Below are 25,232 nucleotides of genomic sequence, written 5' to 3'. Positions count from 1 at the left end.
GGCTTGTTTCTCCCAAAGAAATAAGGATGATCCCCAAACAGTAGTGATCTATACAATTAAATATTAACTTTTTTTCCAAAGTTAAAAAGGAGAGATAGCATGTAATGGAGCATCAAGGTAGTAATTTTCAAACTGTTTATTATCCTGTAAAAGTCAATCCTTCCCAAAACTCACACAAATTTCACTATTACATCTTCATAATAACCGCAGAGCATGCCTTTCTTCTCTATGAGGACAGTTTTCACTGGATTATAACATACATTACCAAGAATACTTCACTTCACCCATGGGAGGTCCGGGCCGGTATTTTAAAGCAACACTGCCACCAGAAGACTAGAAAGAAAAGTAACTGCTAAAAAAACTACAACACAAACTAATTACTGCACGTTTACCGGGCCTCCCAAAGTAGCTACATTGCAACCTGCCTACTACTAGCGGCTCATCAGAAACACTCAATCTTTCTTGTACCTCATCCTCTTATGTATTTATTTATTTTCTGCATCAGCCGACCAGCTAGGACACGGTTTCCACTCCGAGGTCAGGCCTCAACGGCGAGAAACCGAAATGACAGAGAGCAGGCAATTCCTTGCTGTCCACAATAAATAAAAAGCAAACACGTGATGCCCTGGAGTTAGCATCTAGTTATTAGGTTTAACGGCGCCTGATTAAGCTCTAAAAGATGCTTTAGAGATGAAGAGCACCACCTTCCAGACGCAAAATTTATAAAAGAAAAAAAGCGCAGGAGATTAAGGATAAAAATCACTTATTAAAGAGGGATTAACTTGACATCTCTTTGTAATACCTGGATTCTAACGTCTTATGTCTCGGTCTAGGTAGTGTTTACTTAGGGACGTACAAATGTAAAAAAAAAAAAAAAAAAGTCTTCCAGCCCTTTATGTACGTGAATTATCACCGACTTTTTAAAAAATCAATGATTACACGTTGGGTCCTCATGCCAATAACGCATCCCCGTGTCGGGGAACGGCTGGATTTGTCATTGTTCACAATGGTGGAAAAACTTGGTCGTGATGGGAAGCCAGTCCCCTGCTCCGATCCGGAGAGGCAGGCTCGCCCGAGGACCCGCGGGTCCCCGGGTTTCCCCTTTCCGGAGTGGTTCCGCCGAACCGGGCGCCCCCGAGGGGGCTCGCCGGGCCGGACCCGCACGTCCGGGATTAAAGGGCCGGCCGGGGAGGGCGTGCCCAGCCCGGCCGCGCCGCCGCCGCCGCTTACCCGGTAGTTGCTCGAGCCCACCCAGCCGGTGAGGGCGTCGATCGTCTTGCCCAGGCTCCCCACGTCCTCCTCCAGGTCCGGGATGGCGCCGGGGACGCCGAGGTACAGCAGCAGCTCCTGGCCGACCTGCTGGCGGCCGCCGACGTCCTTCTGCTGCACCTGGGCGCTGAAGTACTCCATGCTGCGGGGCTCCATGGCCGCGGCCGCCCGCCCGCCCGCCCGCCTGCCCGCCAGGGGCCGACTTTCGCCGGGGGCCGCCCAGCCGCCAGTGCGGGTCCCCGCGGGAACGGGCGGGACGCGCCGAGGGGCGGCTCGCGGGGCGCGGCGGGCGGCGGGAGCGGCGCCAGGCGCCCAGCGGCCCCCAAACTAGTCAAACTCGGCGCCCCCCGACACCCAGCCCGCTTCAGAGGCCGCGGCCGCCGGCGACGTCAGCACGCGCGTGACGTCAGCACGACGTCGGCGAGCTTCCGCGGGTCTAGACTAGAGATCGGCGGCGGCGGCGGCGGCGGCGGCGGCGACTGCTGGCACCGCTGGGCGAATGGGAGCCCAGGCGGCGGGCGTTGGGGTGGCGCTCGGTCGGCACTCCCTGGAGCCCGGCCGTTCTCCGTCACCCGCGATCACAGCGCCCTGCCCTCGCCCCGTAAAATATAGAAAGCTTCCCGGTTTTCCTCCCCTTTAAAGTCAATATGTGGGAAAGTAGCTGGTCTGTGGAAGCCCTCTTCCCCAGCCCCGCTCCAGTTTGTTTTTTTTTGGTTTTACCTTGTAGAATGAATACACTCCTTCGTTAACGAAACATCATGACCCCTGTTTCCAGCCACCACCCCTACTGATTGGGCGACTGTGCCTTTTTTATTTTTAACTGCGTTTTAGTTTACATCGAGTAAAATGCACAGATTTTAAGTGTACAGTCCATGAGTTTTGGCAAATGTATTCACCAGTGTAAACACCACCGACCCCCACCGCCCCCCCCCAACGAAGATGTAGCGCATTTCCATCACTCGGGCAACTTCCCCGTCAATACCCACTGCCTCCCTAGGCAATTTCACTTTACTCTGATTTCACTTTAGCGTAGTTTTTCCTGTTCTTTCACATCACATAACTTCATAGAGTCTGTCCTTTTTTTCCCTAATTTATCTTTATTGTCGAAAGTATTACAGAAGTGCCCTTCCCCCTTCCATCCCACCCTCCCTCTCCCCAATGACCCCTCCACCCTGCACCCGCAGGTCCCAGGCCTTGACCACACTATTGTCCGTGCGCTCGCGCTATGCATATGTGCAAGTAAATTCCCCGGTTAGTCTCTCCCCACCCACCTCCCCACCCCCGCCTTCCTACTGAGATTCGTCAGTCTGTTTCAAGCTTCTGTACTCTTTTTGAGTCGGGTTTCTTTCTTAGCGTAATGTTTTGGGATTCATCCCGTGCTGTTGCAGTGTTAGCAGTCCCTTTTGGTTGCTCAGTATTATTCATTGTATGGAAGCATCACAATTGCTGACTCATTCACCTGTTTACAGACATTTGCATTGTTTCCAGTTTTGTATAATTATATATAAAGCTGCTATAATCGTTTATATTCAAGTCATTGTGTGGACAATTGTGTTCGTTTCTATTGAGTAAAATACTCTGTGGGGGATAAAAAATAATAATAATAATTTTTCTCCCACCTTCTAAATTCTAGCTGGGCTAATCAAATTAACAGATGAAAACCAATTTCAATACATGTGCCGGGAGGGAATTCACATAAGTATAAACATTCCAGACAGTGAAGTAAATTAGGTATAACGTTATTTTGAATAAAGGAGAGGAGAATCTTAAGATTCCGAAAACCAGAATGGGCCATTTGCAGATAAGAAAGAACAGAACAAAGCAGGCAATTTTTTGCTAGGCAACCTAGAAACAATGAGACAGAGGGGGATCCAGTAAACAGGCCCCTGCCTGACATCTTCCCATCTGCCATACTCAATTCAGATTAAGCTGAGGTTAAGATTTCTTTCTTGGAGCAAGTTTTTCTATCTGAATCTCTTAGTCAGGAAAGGGGAGAAGAGTCAAAGATTCTGAGTCTTTTCTTAGTAACCAGCTTTAAAAAGGCAAAACTTTTGGTTCCTTTCAACTGGAATTATTAGTACTAGAGGCCTGGAGAACAACATTCATGCACTGGGGCGGGGGGGGGGGGGGGGGGGGGGGGGCGGGGGGGGGTCGTCCCTCAGCCCAGCCTGCGCCCTCTCGCAGTCCTTGACCCCTTGGGGGATGTCCTTCTGCCAGCAGTCAGACATCCCTCTCAAAGTCTGTGGCTCTTGCAGTCCAGGACCCCTCACTCCTTACCACCTGCCTGCAGAGGAGGCAGGAGAAGCTCCTGCCACCGCTGCTGCGCTTGCCAGCTGTGAGCGGGGCTTCTGGCTGAGCAGGGCTCTCCCTGTGGGAGTGCACTGACCACCAGGGGCAGCTCCTGCATTGAGCGTCTGCCCCCTGGTGGTCAGTGCACATCATAGCGACTGGTTGTTCCGCTGTTAGGTCAATTTGCATATTCACATTTTATTATATAGGATGAGAAACTATCAAACAGCTTTTCCAAAGTGGCTGCACCATATTACACTCCCACCAGCAATGCTTGAGAGTTCCGGTTGCTCCATATCCTCCACAATATTTAGTAAGTTAGGGGTTATCAGTTTTAGCTATTTTAATGGGTCTAAAGTGGACTCTAATACATCCTAAATGCACACTATATTTACCTTCCTGCCAACTATTTCCAACTACAACTTAATAATAATCTGTATAATGTCGTCTCCTCTACTACACAGAAAGCTCCAAGATCATTTGTTTTCCCTCAGGTGGTGCTCGGTCAATAATGGGCACTCAATCAATTTCAGTTGAACAAGTGAATGAAAATTGACATTTGAAATGTTCACGATAACAAAATAATAACAATAATAAGACACTCCAAATTCAAAGAAATCTGACTCTTTTCTGTGTTTATTGTTTTTTTCTATATTTCTGTGTTTCACATTGTATTGTGTTGTAAAATTTCTTCCATATTTAATTGACTGTAATTTCCCTGAAACTGGACCTCCAGCAAGTAAATTGTGCTTACTATTCCTTAGGTATCTAAAGGTTCCATTCATAAAGGGTTGCAGAAGAATATAAAAAGAGGGTCCAGCCCAACTGGCATTGAGCCAGCAACCTAGGCATATGCCCTAACTGGGAACCGAACCATGACCTCCTGATTCATAGGTCGATGCTCAATCACTGAGCCACACTGGCTGGGGCAAGTTTGTTTAGATAAACTTACACAGAGACAAGAAAATTAACATTTCCAGGATGCTATGATTGGGTAAGCAGAGGGTTTGGGGAAGTCTAGGTGAGAGGCTCCTTATCTAGATGGCACTGAGAATGGGGATTGGAGAGTTGTAAATCAGAAGGCTTCCTGGAAGAGGTTATATTTGAGTTTTAAGGCTGTGTAGGAATTAGCTAATTAAAGAAGTGGTTTCCTGCCCTGACCGGTTTGGCTCAGTGGATAGAGCATCGGCCTGCAGACTGAGGAGTCTCAGGTTCGATTCCAGTCAAGGGCATGTACCTTGGTTGCAGGCACATCCCCAGTGGGGAGTGTGCAGGAGGCAGCTGATCAATGTTTCTAATTCCCTCTCCCTCTCCCTCTCCCTTTCTCTCTGTAAAAAAATCAATAAAAAATATATTTTTTAAAAAAGAAGTGTTTTCCTGGAGAATAGCATGTTTATTTACAAGATGTAGTCTTGACTATTTTAATTTAACATTTATTATTATGATTACATACCTAGTACAAAATCTACACATTTCTCCACATCACTATTGTCTGTTCTAGGCTAAACTGACCAGAAAGTTCTCAAAGTTTCTAATTCACAGCACTGTTACTACCTCATTTTTTTTCACATATTTCTAGACCAAACAAACAAAAAACCATTCACTGGATAGTAAGATCCAAACACTTAATGAGTATTCATGTCCTAACATCTTATTAGGTATCTGAAAAAATAATACACATAAATTAGAAAAAATACATTTTTATTTCATTCTTAAATAACCATACTTACCTGTTAATAAGATGTCTGTGCCTGTTGATCACTGCGCAACTCCTCAAACCTTGGAATTAGACTGGATACTGCCCTCTTCATCCTGCTGTACATTGACTTTCATGCAGAACTTGCTTTTATCACAACAACCTCAGAAAACACAGTCTTGCAAAGATATGATACCAGTGAAAGAAATGTATTACAATTTAATGTTGAAACTGTGAACTCCTTCGAGCCAGTAGTTCATTCCATGTCTAACAGATGCCACTGTTTCCCTTTAAGATTTAAAATATCCAGGTCTTGGTGAGTTTGCTGCAGCACTCCGGGGTGCCTGACTACACAGTTTAGGAAATTTGGCGGGCAGATGCCTGATGATACGCAAATTATCAGAGACAACGAATAGGAAATGCAAGCAGTAGCTCATGTAGGAAGCAGGCATGGGCCCAGTGAGAACTGGGCTTCACAAAGCTGTTGCCTAAAGAGCTCACCATAACCTATGTTAGATATTTCAATCCTCCAGGCAACCCTGTATAGGAGGTATTATGTCCCCATTTTAGAGACAGCTGAGGCTCTGGTCTTGCTCATGATTTCAGATCCATGACTTAAGGCCAGGATATCTGCCTTCTGTGGTCTCCCAAATAATCTTTCTTTTAAATCTATTTTTTATTGGTTTCAGAGAGGAAGGGAGAGGGAGAGAGAGATAGAAACATCAATGATGAGAGACAATCATCGATTGCCTTCTCCACTCTCCCCACTGGGGACTGAGCTGTAACCCGTGCATGTGCTCTGACCAGGAATTGAACTGTGACCTCCTGGTTCATAGGTTGATGCTCAACCACTGAGCTCGCACTGGGGATCAAGCCCACAGCCTTCCAAATAATCTTTTTTTTTGTTGTTAACCCTCACCCGAGGATATTTTTCCATTGATTTTTAGGGAGAGTGGAGGAGAGAGGGAAAGACAGAGAGAAACATCGATGTGAGAGAAACACATCGATTGGTTGCCTCCAACCAGGGCCAGGGCCCAATGAGCCTGCAACCAAGGTACATGCCCTTGACTGGGATTGAACCTTTGGTCCACAGGCCGATGCTCTATACACTGAGCCAAACAGGCTAGGGCCCAAATAATCTTAAAAGAAATAAAATGAAAACAGAAGTTCAGAATTAGCTACCCAAATAATAATACTCCTTGCATGCACACAGCCTTTCTTTAAAAGATCTAAATAAAATATTATTTTCACTTAAAATCTTCCTTTTTCTGAATTCCTCTTAAAAAGAATAAGGAGATGAAGAAAGTGGGTAGGAACATTAAGGAGCAAAATAGGGTAGGAAACATCTACATTCTTTCGTAATCGGTCACTAAACTATCTGGGAGTACAAATCTATTTTTAACTGGCAACAAGACTGAAATAGGTCATTTAAATACAAGAGACTGACTTCCTGACCTATTTGTTCGTTATTTGTGATAACAGTGGAAACTTTGAGTGGACTTTGTTCTGATGTGGGACTTCATTTTCCACACGAAAACTAAGAGACAAATCACCACACTGCTAGTTGGAAACCATACTTCGAATATCTGTCAAGAATGGCACTGGGTTAGGTACTAGAGTGGGGGTATTGGATGGCCTACCGAAGATAGATCACAAAAATCCCTTCGCAAAGCTGAAGAGGGATATGTACATGAATGTTCAGACCACCTTCATTCTTATTAGCTCAAGTAGGAAAATTTGTTGCTTTGTTGATATCAAGGTGATATTTTCCTGTCAAACATGTCAAAGATGAGTTCCATCGTGGTAAAAAGGCCACGAAAATATCACCGGGAGCCACTACATTTATGTGAAACTAGAGGCCCGATGCATGAAATTCATGCAGGGGGCTCAGCACTCACAGCCCCGGCTTTGCCCGGAATCATCTGGAAGGTAGTTCAAACGCTCATTCTGCCATTCAGTCTAATTAGCATATTAGCTCTTTATTATATAGGATTTCTTGCCCAGGTGCAAGGATCCACCAAACTGAAATTTTCAAAAATAAAGTTTCTACCTTATGATAGACTGTTTAAAAAAATGTTTAAGATAAAAAAAATTATCCATTAACTCCCATAAAATCAGTTACTACCCAGTTGCCTGTGACTGGGTGTTTTGTCCCAAATGGCACTTTATTTGCATTCTAGCAGTCTTGTCATGTGCAATGAAAATATTAGAATTACTTTGCCACTGTCATTTGAGAGTTTAGCTTTAAAATGCCAATTAAGTTAACCTGGTGAACCACTTTGTTAATGAGGACATATGAAAAATTGACTCATTTGATCCAAGTTTTACATGACATTAAAAAGAAAATAAAACCAATCCAACTGTAAGTTAGAAAACTCTGATCAGCAGCTACTCCTGGCTAAGCCTTCAAAGACATTTTCACTTGTGCCTTGTTGGTTTAGTTTATAGATCTCATGGCAGATGTTCATTTTCCTGTGTAGTTAGGAAAGGTAGGTCTCGCAGAAACTTAGTGAAGTCTCACAATGAAAATAGAAAGCCATCAACATTTTTTTAAAAAAACTAGCAACATGACCAGAGCTATCAATAACAACAGATGAGAGGGTCTGGAAAGATAGGAAGTTAGAAACAAGACCCCTTAGGAGTTCAATACAATTGTCCAGACAAAAAATAGTGTCCAGCCTCCATAAAGAAATGATTTCCTGCTCTGGTTTCCACCCGACCCACTCAAAGCACCAATCATAAAAGGGAAAGCACATATTAAATACTGAACAGTCAACATTTATAAAGTTCTTTATTTATCAAACTCTTAGATGGCATTTATTAAGAACCAGATGCTGTTCCAAGCACTTTGCAAATATTAGCTCATTTAGTTCTCATCACCAATATATGAAGTAGGTACTATTAACCTCCCCTATTGTACAGATGGAGGTAGAGAGGCACAGGGAGATTCAGTAACTTGCCCATATTCACCATGTTCACTCAGCTTACAAATGGCAAAGCCAAAATTTAAATCCAGATCATCGAACCCCAAATCTCTAAGTCTTAACTGCAATGCTATGCTCATTTAGGGGTGGGGAGGTATAGTGGCTGTGTAATTTGAGTGTTGATATTCAAGATAAATAGCTTAAAGCATCATTTTGAGAGTGAAAATGTAAACAGGTAAGGAGAGAGGTACTTTGTAGTCCTAAATCATTCAGAACTCATAGATGGATTTGTGGAAGAGAATTTGATCCATGTACAAAACATTGCTAAGTACAGCAAATCATCTCTGAGCTTGTAATATTACCTCCACTTTGGTTGATGCTTAGGCAAAAATAAATAAAATAAAAATGTTAAGAACCTGTGTTTATCAAGGCAAACTTTAGTTAAAGTCTATGCAGAATATCTCTTGAAATTTATGTTGTGGTTGGAAAATATGAAAGCATTTATTATATTTTGCATTGGCATTCAGGGAGAGGTGACAGTGAAGTCATTTTAGTTGTTTTTCTATTGTGGCAGCAGTAAAAAACATGAGGTTTCAGAGAACTGAAGTCAGCTCAGTTAATGAAAGGCCACACATCTAACAAATATTTGTGAATGATGAAATTAACAATTATAATAAACACAATGAACCTGAAAATCTATTAAGAAAAAAACACTATATTGCTTTTTATTAAAAAAGCAACTAATGGCCAAAACCGGTTTGGCTCAGTGGATAGAGCGTCGGCCTGCGGACTGAAAGGTCCCAGGTTCGATTCCGGTCAAGGGCATGTACCTGGGGTTGCGGGCACATCCCCAGTAGGAGATGTGCAGGAGGCAGCTGATCGATGTTTCTCTCTCATCGATGTTTCTAACTCTCTATCTCTCTCCCTTCCTCTCTGTAAAAAATCAATAAAATATATTTAAAAAAAAAAAAAAGCAACTAATGCCAATGAATAATCACCTTTCCAAAGTATGAGGAAACCATAGTTAATTTAATGAATTAGTTTAATGAATATTACAGGAATAACATGATAATTATTTTATTAAATCTCTTCCTGGGAATTTTCTAAGCATTTTACATACATGTCTTTTGTCACTTAATTCTCATAGAAACCCTATGAGGTCTGATTATTGTCATCATAATAATCTATAGATGAGTAAATTGAAGCATAGAGAATAAAAGTCACATAACTAATAAGCCAGGGAAAGGGGATTCCAAGCTCTCAGTGCCCCTACCTGCAGACATTTTTTTATACATTCAATTCCTGCATTTCTCCCTCAGATGGGTTTCCCTGGCAACAAGAGCATGCTGTAGAGTTAGGACCTTAGGGTGACCTTCAACCAAGGAGGTTCAGGAATTGGTGGATAGATACCCCAGCTTCCTTGCTTCTCTGTGACACAATTCTAAGTATTCTACATAGTCCCCAGAGGGACTGAGCCCTGGTTGCCCCCCCATAGTAACTTTATTCATAAATGTCCCTTTTCTTGGTTTTCCTTCCTTCCAGGTTTCACTTCCCTATTCTCTCACCACCCTGCCAGCAATCACTTCCTGAATCAACTACTTGCACCCAAATCCTTGCCTTTAGAGAAACCCAGACTAAGACAAAATCTAAGCAAGTCTGCCCCCAGCTCCCAGCCTCTGTGCATCTATCTATGAGCTATCAGAACCGGTTGTAGCCATATTCCCTCTGGGAGGCTACATATTCATTTTATTGTTCTGGACAAAACTTGAAATTTGCCATGGTGACTAATAATTATTAAATTAAAAAAGTAATACAAAATAAACTCTGTTTAGCATATTCACAACTTACCCACCCCTGTATCCCTACTAGTAACCACAGGGAATCACTAATTGCTGATTCTTGAAAACTCCAAACACTTTCTTACTTTAATGAAATGCATAAAATGACTCCCTAGTCTCAGGAATTGCTCTGCACCATTCTAAAGTTTTCAGGTCATGAATAGACCACTTTTCCTAATGTCAAAGTTTGTTAAGCTTTTACAAAGGAGGATGGAATAGAGGAAATTTAACTCATCATAGAAAAGGATGTTTTAGCCACCTTCCTTTTTGGAGTTGGATGAACAGCTTCTCAGGTAGGAATGACAGAGAGGGGATTTAAATGAACTCATTTTGAGGCTCCCTGTTTCATTATGAAGGTTTTCGGAGAAGTCTCAGATATAGTCAGTAACTCTGCTCCTGCAGTTGCAAACTGCTACTGGGAACAACAATTTATAGTAGAAGAAGACTGGAGTAGGAATCTTAATACGGTGTCTGGTCCTGATTCTGCTTTGTCTCTTCCTTGTTTCATGTTTCTTAAAATATATGTATTTTTTATTTCAGAGAGGAAGGGAAAGGGAGAGAGAGATAGAAACATCAATGATGAGAGACAATCACTGATTGGCTGCCTCCTGCACACCCCACACTGGACATCGAGCCCAAAACCTGGGTATGTGCCCTGACCAGGAATTGAACCGTGACCTCCTGGTTCATAGGTCGACGCTCAACCATTGAGCCATGCCAGTTGGGTTATTTTGTGTTTTTACACAACTCACATAACGTATCCCATATTATGATAGTATAATATGATAGTATAATATGATTTTATAAAAGCACCTCATAAAAATATTTTGAAGTGCTTTTAGCTTCCTTAGCATGATCCAGATATCAGAATAATCTAGATAATATTGCCTTGAATGTTCATATTCCAAGCCTTAGGGAAAATGAAACCAATGCCCTGGCCAAGATCTCTGTGAATTCCCAGTGGAGTTATGGCCTCATGGCCCTATTGGCTGTGGCTGCCACCACTGAATTCTTGTTCTTCATTATGCAGCCTGAGGCTGTTCCTTGCTCTCTAGCCTGCCTTCAATCCATTCCTTAGTCTTCATACCAAGACAACTCCTGTTTACCCAAGGTTTTGAGCATGTAGCGGTCTACAGTGAGTGTTTAGGGAGGTGGAGCTACATAAGCATCTTAAAATCAAATCACTCTTTTTCTCAGAAGTCTTTCGGCTACATCTCTTGTTGTTGTACTCACTCCTCTCTCCTCTGTGCTTGCCCTTTCAGAAGAAACACACACACACACACACACACACACACACACACGAAAACCAAATTCTTTCCATTTCCTTCTGTAGAGCAGCTTAACCTTCCCGAGCTCCCACTTCCCAAAGCAGCTCTGAGTCTTCGTCCAGCACTTGGACAGTTTCCTTTTTTAGATATAAATCTTTGGACTATTTGTTTTTAAGAATAATTTAAATTTTTTTTCTTGTTTTGTATAAACCAACATAAAGAGGTAGCACATAAATGAGCAAGGATTAGTAGGAGAATCTTGCACAGAACGAATCAAGGAAGTCCTCGAAGACTGCTTATTGTCAGGTGCGGTGCACACATGGGCACCCTGCTCATCTCCCCTCAGAACCTCCTCAGGCTATCCCAGCAACCTTCTTCAAAGGGTTGGAGCCACCTCTAGTTGGAAGCTTGGAGATGCCTGGGAGTTCACATACAAAGCCCAGCTCCCTTGCCTTAAGATTGAATGAACTCAGAGTTGTAATTTATGCTCCAGATCTCCTACAGGATCAGATCAAGTCCAGGAATTCATCTACAATTGTACCCTTACTTGTTTGCCTCCCCTTCCTTGTCCTGCTTCCCATACTCCCTTACTAGTCTGCCCTGGGAGCATTCCTTAATAAATCATTCCGCTTGAATCTGTGACTCAGTTTGCTTCAGGGAGAACCCAATCTAAGATAGTAGGTATCCTATTTTGTTGGGTAGACAACCTGGAAATTCATTCTTTTATTTTTATTTTTTAAAATATATTTTATTGATTTTTTACAGAGAGGAAGGGAGAGGGAAAGAGAGTTAGAAACATCGATGAGAGAGAAGCATTGATCAGTTGCCTCCTGCAAACCCCCTACCGGGGATGTGCCTGCAACCAAGGTACATGCCCTTGACTAGAATCGAACCCGGGACCCTTAAGTCCGCAGGCCAACGCTCTATCCACTGAGCCAAACCAGTCAGGGCTCTTTTATTTTTATTTTCATTATTTTTATTCCTCACGTGAGGATATTTTTCCATTGATTTTCAGGAAGAGAGAGGGAAAGACAGAGAGAAATATTGATGTGAGAGAAACACATCAACTGATTGCCTCCTGCATGCGCCCCGACCAGGAGCCTGCAACTGATGTAGGTGCCCTTGACTGGAATCGAACCGGGGACCCTTTGGTCCACAGGCCGACGTGCTAGGCAGAATTCACTTTTATACATATACACTGAACACCTCTTATATATATTGGGTGCTACTAAGAAACAATCTTGCCTGGTCGGTATGGCTCAGTGGTTGGGCGTCAACCTATGATCCAGGAGATCACGGTTTGATTCCAGGTTGGGGCACATGCCTGGGTTGTGGCCTCAATCTCCAGTGGAGGGTCTGCAGGAGGCAGCTGATCAGTGATTCTCTCTCATCATTGATTTTTCTATCTCTCTATCCCTCTCCCTTCCTCTCTGAAATCAATAAAAATATATTTAAAAAAAGAAACAATCTTGATCATGTGTATAATACAGTCTGAGCCCTCAGGAAAAGTAAAAACTAGTTAGTTAGAGCCATAATTATAATATGAACCAAGGTCCTTTATTCATGCAGAAAATATTCAATATCCTGCACGTACACATGATGGGATCTCAGAGGTAGGGAAGGAGTGCTCACAACTTCATGGTCTTACATACTGAGTTTTGAAAGACAACATAAGATTTCCAAACAAGCCCTAATCGGTTTGGCACAGTGGATAGAGTGTCGGCCTGCGGACTGAAGGGTCCCAGGTTCGATTCCGGTCAAGGGCATGTACCTTGGTTGTGGGCACATTCCCAGTAGGGGGTGTGCAGGAGGCAGCTGATCAATGTTTCTCTCTCATTGATGTTTCTAACTCTCTATTCCTCTCCCTTCCTCTCTGTAAAAAAATCAATAAAATATATATTTAAAAAAAGACTCCCAAACAAAAAGTTTGGAAGTCGGGGGGCCTATGAACTGGGGGAAACAGTTTGGGTAGTTGAGCATGTGAGGTTGAGAAGATAAAGCCATAGTGTTAGGAGACCTCTTGAGAGAATCTTCTGTCTTTTGAAAGACTGAATCCCTGCCGGATAACTTTATCCCTTCACTCTGTCACTCACATCCCATGGGCATATGATAGGATGTGGGTCAGTGAGCCATTCCATACCAGTATAATGGGTACAATCTGAACATGTTCAAATACACAAAACACATGACGTGCTTTTTTTCCTGTATAACTTTCTGTATAATTGTTCTTGTAAGCTTCCATTCCACCGGGGTAGTAAAATTTAATCTTGGTCAAATAGTGTGTCCCCTTACTAGCTCTTTTTCCTTTTGGGGAATTTGGTAGGACCCCTGATCTTCACCATCATCTAGACATCTGGTACCTGGGTTATCAGTCATGGGAAGTTAGTTAATTGCTGAGTCGTCCCTCATTTCTATCCTCAAGACACCTTTAGGCTTCACTGTTCTTTCTGCTCCTCCCATATTGCGCTGGAACACGGTGTACCCTGGGAGGTTGGTCCCCAGGATCTGCCCAGGGATGAGCAAGGTGCAAGTTCTCATTTCTATTTAAATTTCCAACATTTCCCTGCTTCCTGCCCTCCCTCTCTTTTCCCTCTACTTGGAGAATCATATTTAGAAACAAGACAGGAGTTGGCTCTTACATTATTCCATTTTTCCCCCTCTCAAACATTGTCTACATTTGGGGCCATTTCCAGTCCTTAAGGATTTTAAAACTACCAAGTGTGGAGGAGACATTCTGTTCTCTTTCTGCTGTCATAGCTTGAAATAGGGAGAGAGGGGTGGAAGTGGGAAGAAATTATAGAAAGAAACAGAGGAGGGAATAGAGTGAGGCAAGTGAGGAGCCTACTAGTACAACATGGAATATAAGGAAGTATTCACTCTCAAAGTCATATAAATGTTGACCCTACAGAACCCTGAGGATGCCCATAATTTACATTAAGGTTCACTCTTGGTGTTGAACAGCCTATGGGTTGGGACAAATGTATAATGACATTTATCCACCATTATAGTATTTGTACTCACCCTGTAACTTTTCTGTAAGTTAGCAATCATCACAGATTTAAATGTTACCAACCCCCCAAGAAAGCTTTAAAATTAAGCACCTCCCCCCATTTTAAATCCTGTATTTGACATATTTTCCTGATTTCACTCCAATGATCCAGACTTTTCTAGCTCACTCAGTAAGTGTAAATAGACTCTTTCACCTAAAGATGTAAGTATAAGGGGAAAATAGTTTAAAACATCACGTAATGTTGTATCAATTCATAGCTACTACATGAAAAATATAAAACGGAAATGAGACAAGAGCTGAGATCTGACCGAGGGGAATGGAGGTCTAGGCTGAGAACAGATTGCATAACCATATGAGTGCACAATAAAGACCTCTGTCCATGCTAATCTATAATAATAAAAGAGTAATATGCTAATTAGACTGGATGTCCTTCCAGACATCCTTCTGGACAACCTTTCAGACGAAGCTGGGACTTCAAGGGAAGCTTGGGTCCTGGGTGCCAGAGGGAAGCCAGTGCTGGCAGCTAGGGGAAGGAAGGCCTACTCTTGCACGAATTTCGTGCATTGGGCCTCTAGTTATATTATAATGAGCAAAACCACATGAATGTAAAATAAGATATATAAAAGAGCTAATGAGGTACCTAGGAGGTCATAACATTTAGGAGTTTCAAGAAAAGATAAAAAAATTAAATCATGGAGAGATAGGGCATAGGTTCTAGATAAAAGGGGATACACTGTGCCTGGGAGTTCCTGAGTATCTTGGCTAATGTGCACACCTATGGGTTCTCCAATGGGCATTGTTACAACTTGTGAAAATCAACCTATGGCTCCATGTGGCCTCATCTGTATTGCTTACCAGTGCTAATGCATGGAGAAAACCTGGACATGGAGACAGCAGAGCTCTCTTTTCTGAACGCATTTTAATGTTGGTTTTGGTAGGAGACTGGGAGGAGCCTGCTACTGTGGCTGTCTCTCCGGCCCCAGTGGAGGTAGGAGATGAAGGTGGAAAAGGTCTAACCTAAAAAACAAAAGGTTCTCCTGGAACATGGGTGTTCAATAACAAATTGAATAAGTCATTGAGCATTTTCCTCTCATGCATATGCCAAGAGCTTTATGTAGTTTTGTCCAACTAAAGAGCTGTGAGAATGCATACATCTTGGAAATTTATTTTCTGTTTCCAAAGTTTCATTTATCAAATAAATTTTGTCAACACATCTTTCTGTTAGCTCTCCAAGCCTAATGTTTGTCCTTAACTTTGTTGGGTGGATTTCCCAGCTTTTTGATGATCATGTAATTTCCTCCTATTTTTTTCTCAGAATGCAACGGTGAATGACATTTTTTCTAGTTTTAGTCTTACCTCCTATGTTTGTAACAAGATCCCTTAGTGATATTGAAAGTCATCATTTCACACTAATTCAATTAAAAAGTCAATAGATTTTTATCATCGAGGTCACTGCTTTTTTGAAAACAAAGCAATGTTTTGACGAACTCATACCAGTAATTGACCAGGTTTGAAAACAGCCTGTATACTGTGGTCCAGAGACAAAATGAATTGCTGAGTTCCTGCCAAAATTTTCAGATAGTCATACTTTTAGTCACAGTTTTTTTATCCACTTGTGTACAACATCTCCATTTTACATTTGTTCTGGAGACCTGTGGCAAGCTATCCAAAGACCCTTATTTAAATCCACTTGTATAAGTCTTCAGTTCTCTTATCACCCATAAAACATTTTTCTCCTCTCCAGAAAGGGGTGGGGAAAGAGATGAAAGCACAAATTTGAGGACAGCTGTTTACTGTTCTTAAGATTAAGATCTCTGGACATCTTTAGAAAAATTAATTCCATTTTATTGTAACAAATAAAACATTTAATATTACCAGAAGAAATCTTTGTTTCAAAAGTTGTGCCAAATCAGTCTGGCAGTTCCTCTACATGGTTAAACACAGAGTTACTATATGACCCAGCTATTCCACTTCTAGGCATATACCCAAGAGAAATAAAAATATGCAACAATTTGTACACAAGTTCCATAGTAGCATTATTCATAATAGTCAAAGTTGGAAACAACCCAACTGATGAAGAGATATATCAAGTGATGAAGGGATAAACAAAATATGGTGTGTTCATATAAAGAATATTATTCATTCATAAAAGTAAATGATGTACTGATACACGTTGCAACATGAATGAACTGTGAAAACATGCTAAGTGAGAGAAGCCAGTCACAAAAGACCACATAGTGTCTGATATCATTTATATGAAATGTCCAGAGTAGGTATGTCCATAGAGACAGAAAGCAGACAAGGGCTGCCTAGGAGCTGGGAATTCCCTTGAAGGCGAATGGGAGTGATTGCTAAAGGATGTAGGGTTTCTTTTGTGATGATGAAAGTATTCTGAAATTAGATGGTGATGATTACATACCTCTACCAAGACACCCAAAACCCCTGAATTGTACACTTTAAATGGGTGACTTTTACTGTGTGTAAATTATTGCCCTAAAGCATTGCTCAAGTGAGTAACATGGTCAACCCTGTCAATCTTTATTGCCCTAAATGAGATTTTATGTGGGGTTGGAACAACCATCTCTTTCAAAAGCAGGTGTTTGATTGAGAGGGAAATCTCCCTTTCCCTAACATCATATCACAAGCTAACGTTTGAGATTATTGAAAAAAGGACTGAAACCAGTGTGGTAGCACCTGAATGTTCTTCATTATGGTTTTCCTTAGAGCAGTAGTTCTCAACCTTGGCAGCACACTGGAATGACCTCAGCAGTTTTAACAATACCAATGCCTGGGACCCACCTCCAGAGATTCTGGTTTACTGTACTTGGTTTGAGGTGCGGCCTGGGGTTTGGAATTTTAAAAGCGCCTCTTGTGATTCTAATGCGCAGACAAGGTTGAGAGGCACTGCTGTGGAAAAAAATAAGTAGCAGAAGAACTGACTAGTTTATTGGTCCCTTGGTGCTTTGAAATTTCCACTTACTGCTCATTTTTAAAAGCTTAAAAGCCCAGACAAGTGATGTTGTCAAGTGCCTAGAACAGCTAAGTTATTCTAAGTGGTAGTATTTAGGTTACTATTTTTGTTAGTAATGTTAAACTTCCAAGAACCATGTCTGAATGATTGATATAATAGATGATTTGGGAAAATAGAACAACACTGCAGACACCATAAAAAATATCAAGTTTAACAAAAGTAAACAATCACATATAAATAACTCAAAATCAATGTGGCTGAGATAAACTGTTTAATTGAATTGGATTAAGTATATTTCATATATGTAATGTTAATTTAATGGAACTTTAGCCAAAATGAGTTGTTCTTTAAGAACAATTTAAAAGCCATCTTTAAGCCGAAACCGGTTTGGCTCAGTGGATAGAGCGTCGGCCTGCAGACTGAAAGGTCCCAGGTTCGATTCCGGTCAAGGGCATGTACCTGGGTTTCAGGCACGTCCCCAGTGGGAGATGTGCAGGAGGCAGCTGATCGATGTTTCTCTCCCATCGATGTTTCTAACTATCTATCTCTCTCCCTTCCTCTCTGTAAAAAAATCAATAAAATATATTTTAAAAAATAAAAATAAAAAAAATAAAATAAAAGCCATCTTTAAGCCTGGTCAGTGTGGTTCAGTGGTTGAGGGACAACCTATGAACCAGAAGATCACAGTTCGATTCCTGGTCAGGGCACATGTCCAGGTGGTGGGCTCAATCTCCAGTGTGGGGCGTGCTGGAGGCAACTGATCAATGACTCTCTCTCATCATTGATGTTCCTATCTCTCTCTCCCTCTCCCTTCCTCTCCAAAATCAATTAAAAAAATTTTAAAAAAAGCCATCTTTAAGACTGTAATGATTAAAAAAATATATATATAACCATCTTTCTGAGACAGCCACAGTTATACCTACCATATGATTGTGCTATTCCAGTGCTAGACATTTACCCAAGGGAAATGAAAGCATATATCCATACAAAGACTTGTATACAAGTATACATAGAAATTTCATATAATAGTAAAAAACTGAAGATAATGCAAATGTCTGTCAACAAATAATGGATAAACAGAGTGTTATATATCTATAAAATGAATCGATATTCAATAAAAAGGAATGAACTATTGGTACATCCTACAACATGAGAAATCTCAAAATATTTATGCTGAGTAAAAGAAGCCAGACATAAAAGATTACATGCTGTACGACTTAATTTTTATTTCTTTATTTTTAATATATATTTTTATTGATTTCAGAGTGGAAGGGAGAGGGAAAGAGAGATAGAAACATGGATGATGAGAGAGAATCACTGATGGGCTGCCTCCTGCATGCCCCACTTTGAGCCTGCAATCCGGGTATGTGCCCTGACCCAGAATTGAACCGTGACCTCCTGGTTCATAGGTTGATGCTCAACCACTGAGCCATGCCAGCTGGGCCACTTTGCTTTTTAAACAATCCTGTTCTCATTTCAAAAACTTTACAAAATCTTTTGCTTGCTCTATTTCTCTCTATCACTCATTAATACTCCCATTCATTTATATCTCATCTTGTTCCAACCCAACAAAGTACTGGGCTGGGTACTAGGGATGGGCCTCAATTGAATGAATTACCAAATGTGCCTGGAATTTTATTGCCTGAGGATTAATTCCTTAGTTCAATCAGGTACAGATCTGTCCCTGAAGTAAGAATAGACTAAGCAATCTTTCAGATTATTTTCTTTTCAATACATTTATTAAGTAGTCCTAAGTGGTTGTTCTTAAAAATGAAGCAGGCAAGTAAATTAGATAGTGGATCTTGGCATTTGCAGTTACGTATATGTCCTTTCCTTCTTTTCCCCTTAGTCCAACCCTTATCCAAGTCTTTCTAATATGTGATAAAGACCTTGACTCTACAGGTTCCTGGATGGGTGGGGTGAGTCTGAATGATGCACACACGTAAGGCTTGCCCAGGACATGCATGGGCATATCAGGAGGCACACCTATACCATGATTGGTGGATCTAGATTGGAATTCCTTTTCTCAGAACTGTTTTAATCATGCATTAGTTCTTTTAATAAAAGGAGCCTCTGGTTTTACCAGTTATATTTTGCTCACAATCCCAGTAGGCAAATAATTGTTTTAGTTTAAAATGTTTTTGTTCTCACGGTGAATGGGAGAGTCCCAAAATGATCAGGAATTTTTCTTTAGTATAATTCAGAAACAGAAACTCCCAGATTTGAAAGACCTTTAAAATAGAAATCAGAAGGTTCCAGTCTAGAATAGCACCTTACACATGAGGTAGAGCAATTTTTAAAAATTTTTAAAAAGTTAGAAAAATGAAGAAAGCTGGGGGACATGAGTCCCTTGAGAGTAATGGTCATGTTTTATTACCTCTGTATTCATATTGCCAAGCAAAATAGGTAGACATCTGTTGGACATTTAAAATTCGGGGTGTGATTCACATTCCTTTCCTCTTACTCTGATACTAGGCCACCTCTTTCCTGTGGAGGAGTCATTGCATGTGGATCAGGTGAGACTTTCAATGTTCACTCACAGGTGACCAGGCCTGGCCATTAATTTCCCTGGGAACAAAGATTGGTCCAGAAATAGGCATATGAACTAAGATGAGCCTATTATAGTTCTCCCCAAGGCTTCTCTTGCTTGTCAGAATGACTTTTCTGAGAAATAGACATAGCCTCTGATTGTAGGAGAGAAGATGAGGCCCTGAAGACTGTGTTTGAGCCCCTCTAAATCCAGCTGTGGCTGAAAGTAGCCATAACCTTTATTGGTTTGAATTCCAACTAATACAATCATAATGATTTAATGAAACCCTTTAAAATAGATTTTTAAAATAATTATGAAGGTTGGCTCTCTTCCAACTCAAATGAAAACAAAATATGCTTTCAAGATTTCTTCTGTCTTTAGTTTTTAGGAGTTTGATTATGATGGGTCTCGGCATGTATTTTGAGGGGTTTATTCTGTTTGGGGTTCAAGAGCTTCTTGAATCTGTGGGCCAATGTGTTATGCCAAATTTTGAAAAGTTTCAGCTATTATTTTGTTGAACACTTTTTCAGTCTCATTCTGTTTCTCCTCTTTGGAAAGACTTGCTTTGGTCCCACAGGTCCCTGAGGTTCTGTTCATTCTTTTCTTCAGTCTATTTTCTTTTCGTAGTTCAAATCGGTAAGTTTTATTGATCTAACGTTAAACTCACTGATTTATTCTTATACCCTCTTCAGGCTGCTTTTGAGCTCTTCCAGTGAGTTTTTATGTTTTATGGTGTTCTTTTGGCTCTTGTTTATAGTTTTTATTTCTTTGCTGAAACTTTCTATTTTTTCATGTGTTTAAAGCGTATTAAAATTTTCCCTTTGAAGCATTTTTATAATGGGATTTTTACAGTCCTTGTCAGATAGTTCCAATGTCTGTGTCATCTTGGTCTTGCCATCTGTTGATTGTCTTTTCTCATCCTAGTTGAGGTTTTTTCCTAATTCTTGGGGAAAATGACATTTTCAAAATTAGTTCCAGACATTCTGGTTATTATAAGACTCCGGCTTTTATTTAAATCTTCAGTTTTAGCAGGTTTCCTCTGACATCACACCGCTGGGGAAAGGGTGATGCTGCCTTGTCACTGCCAGTTGGGAGTGGAAGCCTAAAGTCTTCACATGGTCTCCACTGAAACTCCGGAGGATGGAGAGGTTTGTTGCTGCTTAATTAGGACAAAAGTCCTGGCTCCTCACTTGGCCTTCTCTGACATCACCCCAGTGTGGGGAAGGGCTGGGAGGAGAATCCCTATTCCAGCTGGATGAGGGCGGATGTCTAGGCTCCTGACACAGACTCTGTTGACAGGGGTTGGGGTGGGACCTCAGTTTTTCCTGTGGTGTTTGGCTGCAGTAGAGCCATTATTGTCTAAAAATTTATAGTCCTACTGGACTGTTCCTTTTCTATCCTTTGGCTAGAAAGAACCAGCATTTCTTGAGCCTTTTCTTTTCTTTCTTCTTTTTTTTTGGGGGGGGGGGGGGTTGTTTATATCTGTTAGCATCTCTGTGTTATTAGCTTCTCCAGCATCCAGTGGAGCATTTCAAGGAAAAAGAAAAGCCATTAAGCTCATAACTCAATGCATGTCATTCCTTGGGTCATAAGGACCCTAGCCATTCTGTTTTCTTTGCTCTACCTTTCAGAGTCTTTATATCTATATATACATATATACATACATACACACACACATACATACATACATACATACAAAACATCCAGGACTTATAGTTGTACTTAGTGGAAGGAAAAAGGAGGTCATGTTGGAGGTGACAGTTCGATTTCCAGTCAGGGCATATGCCCAGATTGTGGGCTTGATCCCCAGTGCAGGGCATGCAGGAGGCAGCCAATCAATGATTCTCTCTCATCATTGATGTTTCTATCTCTCTCTCCCTCTCCTTCCCTCTCTGAAATCAATAAAAACATATTTAAAGAAGAGTATTAGTATAGAGAAAATGGAACTTTAAAACTGTGTATCTATCATCACTACTCTTAAATGATCCATACTACAAAATCTTGGTTATTTTGTTTGTGTCAACTGAAGGCTCTTGAAAATGTTTGTTCAAACCATACAGCTCTTATAACTTACAAAGCAAAAGACAAAAAAAATTACAGCTATAATTTTTAAAACAGTATTTTCTCTTGTCCTTATAACACTAGAAACAGTATTCCTACAGCACTTTGTTTTTTTTATTTATTTTTATTTTTATTTTTATTTTTCGCTAAAAGTATTACAAAGGGTATTACATAAGTGTCCTTTTTTCCCCCCCGCCCTTAACAAGCCCCTGCCCTCCCTTATCCCCCAGTGTCTTATGTCCATTAGTTATGGTTATATGGATGCATACAAGTCCTTCGGTTGATCTCTTACTCCCCTCCCTCCAGTCCCCCAACCCTCCCTGGTCTTCCCACTGCAGTCCGACAATCAGTTTGAGGCAGCTCTGCCTCTGTATCTATTATTGTTCAAAAGTTTCCTACAGCACTTTGTACTTTACAACAAAGGAGTGTTAAAACCAACTTTAAATAATATAATATTTTCTGTGTATTTCATCCAAGAAGTCAAACAACTTAAGGCATAGTTAAATAGATATCTCTAATTTACATAAGTCTATATTTTCTAAATAAAGATACATCTTGTTGTGTCCAAGAAATATTCACAAAATGTGATTTTTAAAAAGTTAATAAATTAAAAAAAGGAAAAATGTAGGCAAGAGTAGTTTTGTACCTAATGCAATTAAATAAGAAATTAGTAACAAAACAATACCAACAAATCAGAAACATATTTGGATCAAAGAGGAGGAAATTGAAGCTGAGATGTGAAAACACATAGTAACACATTTGAAATACATACAAAGCAGTGCTTGGAGGAAAATAAAGTCCTGCCCTGACCTGTTTGGCTCAGTGGATGGAGCGTCAGCCTGCGGACTGAAGGCTCCCAGGTTCTATTCCGATCAAGGGCATGTACCTTGGTTGCAGGCACGTCCCCAGTGGGGGGTGTGCAGGAGGCAGCTGATTGATGTTTCTCTCTCATCGATGTTTCTAACTCTCTATCCCTCTCCCTTCCTCTCTGTAAAAAAATCAATAAAATATATAAAAAGAAGAAAATAAAGTCCTAATACTTATACTAATTAAAAAAACAAGACTGACAGTAAAAAAATTAAATGCTCAAATCAAAAAATTAGAAAAATTCACAAGAAAAAGCATAGTGTTAGGAAATTAGTGAATTAAAAAGATAAAATCAGAAATTAAAAACTTTGAAGAGTGGCAGATCTGAGAAACAAATTCAAAACCTAAATCTTAAAGAAATAAAACAAGATAAACTGTTGTTTAATTTAACTGAGCTTAAAAGAGTAAAATCATAAATACACAAAATAAGAATTTATATGAGGGAGTTAAATTTAGATACAGGAGAAATTAAAAGATTCAGGAGAGACTGCCATGTATATCATGATAAATTTGGGAACCTTGTTCAAATGAGGAGTTACCAAAACTGACCTCCAAGTACATAGAAAACATACAAATATGTGGTAAAATATTAAAGAGCAACTTCCTCAAACATATCTTAGCACAATCATTTTCACTGAAAACTTCTACCAAATCCTTAAGAAATAAAGCCTTTGTGTGTGCTTCTATGTTCTAAAGCATGAAGGGAAAAGACTTCTAAGCTTTTTATGAGTGAATGCAACAACAAAGATAATGCCAAAAAATTAAACTATACACAATATCACTTATGAATATTTACATTAAAATGCCAGATAGCATATTTGCCAACAGAATTGAGGCATACATTGAAATGATAACACAACTTTACTAAGTGGTATTTACTTCAAGAATGCCAGGATTGTTCAATAATTCACCATTTACTAGAGAAAAAGTAAGATAATCATATAATCATCTCCACAAGTGCTGAAAAGAATTTGATGAAATCTAACATCCATTTTATATAATAGCTATTAATAAAATAAAAATAATAAGGTGGATTATTCAATACATTTCTATTGAGATAACTGGCTAGCCATCTATAAAAAAAGGGAGCTGGATTACTGCTTCTCCTTTTACACCAAAACAAATTACAGATGCATTAGATTAAGCGGAGGGAGGAGGAGAAATAAACTCATATAAGTATCAGAAGAAAATATGGGAGAATCTATAATAATAAAAGCATAACACGCTAATTAGACCAGATGACCTTCTGGACGGCCTTCTGGACAAAAGCCAGGGCTGTGAGAGAAGCTCAGGTCTTGGGTGCCAGAGGGAAGCTGGTGCTGGCAGCCAGGGGAAGGAAGGCCTACTTTTGCATGAATTTCATGCATCAGGCCTCTAGTTTCCTAAATAATCTTGGACCAGGGAAGAACTTGCTTCAGTACCATAAAACAATCGAGAAACCATAAACAATAGGCTTATATAGTTAACTACCTAAAGAAAAGGAAGAATTCTTCGTAGCCCTGAAACTCCATAAACAAAAAGATAATGACAAACTTGAAAAAATATTTATAACATATCACAGAGTTATCTATAGAGTATATATAAGTTAATAATAAACAGCCAAAATCCAATGTAAAAGTGACAAAGAACTTAAATAGTACACAGAAAAAGAAAATGAAAGAGACTTTTAAACATATAAATACATGCATAATCTCATTCATTATAACCTTTTTTACACATCAGATTGGCAAACATAAAACAAGTGGCTAAAAAAACACAAAAACAAAAACAAAAACATATGGCATCATATTGGTGAGGGTTGGAGAAACAGCCACTACCATATATTTTCAGTGGTAGTGAAAATTGATTCAATGTCTGTGGGAAGCACATTAGCAATATCTGCCCAAAATACAAATGCATGTACCCTTTGACCCAGGATTTCCACTAATAGGAAATTATCCTACAAACATATTCATAATTTATGATATTTCATACAAACAAAGATTCACTATAGCATCGCTATGTTTGTTTATTTAATATTTAAACATTGGAAACAATGTACATAGCCATAATTAGGGGACCAATATTCTAATGACAGTAGATATTTACAACAGAATACTCAAGAGCTTTTACAAAAGAAGCAGCACTGTATGCATTGGTTAAGAACCATCTCCAAGATCCATTATCAAATAAGGCAAAAAGCAAAACAGTGATAGTGTAGAATACCATTTATTTATATAACACAAAAGTAAACCTACAGAAACACTTATTTAATATAGTGATTTTTATATTTACACTAGAGGCCCGGTGCACTAAATTCATGCACTGGGGGGGGGGGGGGGGTGTGGTCCGTCAGCCTAGCCTGTGCCCTCTCGCAGTCCGGGAGCCCTCAGGGGTTATCCGACTGCTGGCTTAGGTCTGCTCCCCGCACTGCAGCAGAGGCGGGAGAGGCTCCTGCCACTGCCGCTGTGCTTGCTAGCCGTGAGCCTGACTCAGGGCTTCTGACTGAGCGACACTCCCCCAGTGGGAA

The 25,232-nt window shown here is 40.5% G+C and overlaps 1 protein-coding gene across 26 annotated transcripts in view; it reads right to left on the bottom strand.

Annotated features, from left to right (window-relative positions):
• Positions 1–1,444, bottom strand: part of CLASP2 (cytoplasmic linker associated protein 2) — a 140,772-nt gene extending 139,328 nt beyond the window's left edge. For 25 of the 26 annotated variants that reach the window (XM_070391762.1, XM_070391767.1, XM_070391764.1 and 22 more), the window contains exon 1: positions 1,231–1,440. In XM_070391762.1, the coding sequence (XP_070247863.1) occupies positions 1,231–1,425 (195 nt within the window). In that variant the 5' untranslated portion in view covers positions 1,426–1,440. Of the gene's footprint in view, positions 1–1,230 lie in introns of all 26 variants that reach the window. The other variant, XM_070391787.1, reaches the window with a different exon arrangement.
• Positions 1,445–25,232: the final 23,788 nt, after the last annotated feature.

This window comes from Myotis yumanensis, unplaced genomic scaffold (assembly GCF_028538775.1).
Source record: "Myotis yumanensis isolate MYYU_CA2020_CCGP unplaced genomic scaffold, mMyoYum1.0.hap1 SCAF_14, whole genome shotgun sequence".
Taxonomy (NCBI): Eukaryota; Metazoa; Chordata; class Mammalia; order Chiroptera; family Vespertilionidae; genus Myotis; species Myotis yumanensis.
The sequence above is the reverse complement of the archived record's forward strand: the minus strand, read 5'-3'. Positions and strand labels throughout refer to the sequence as shown.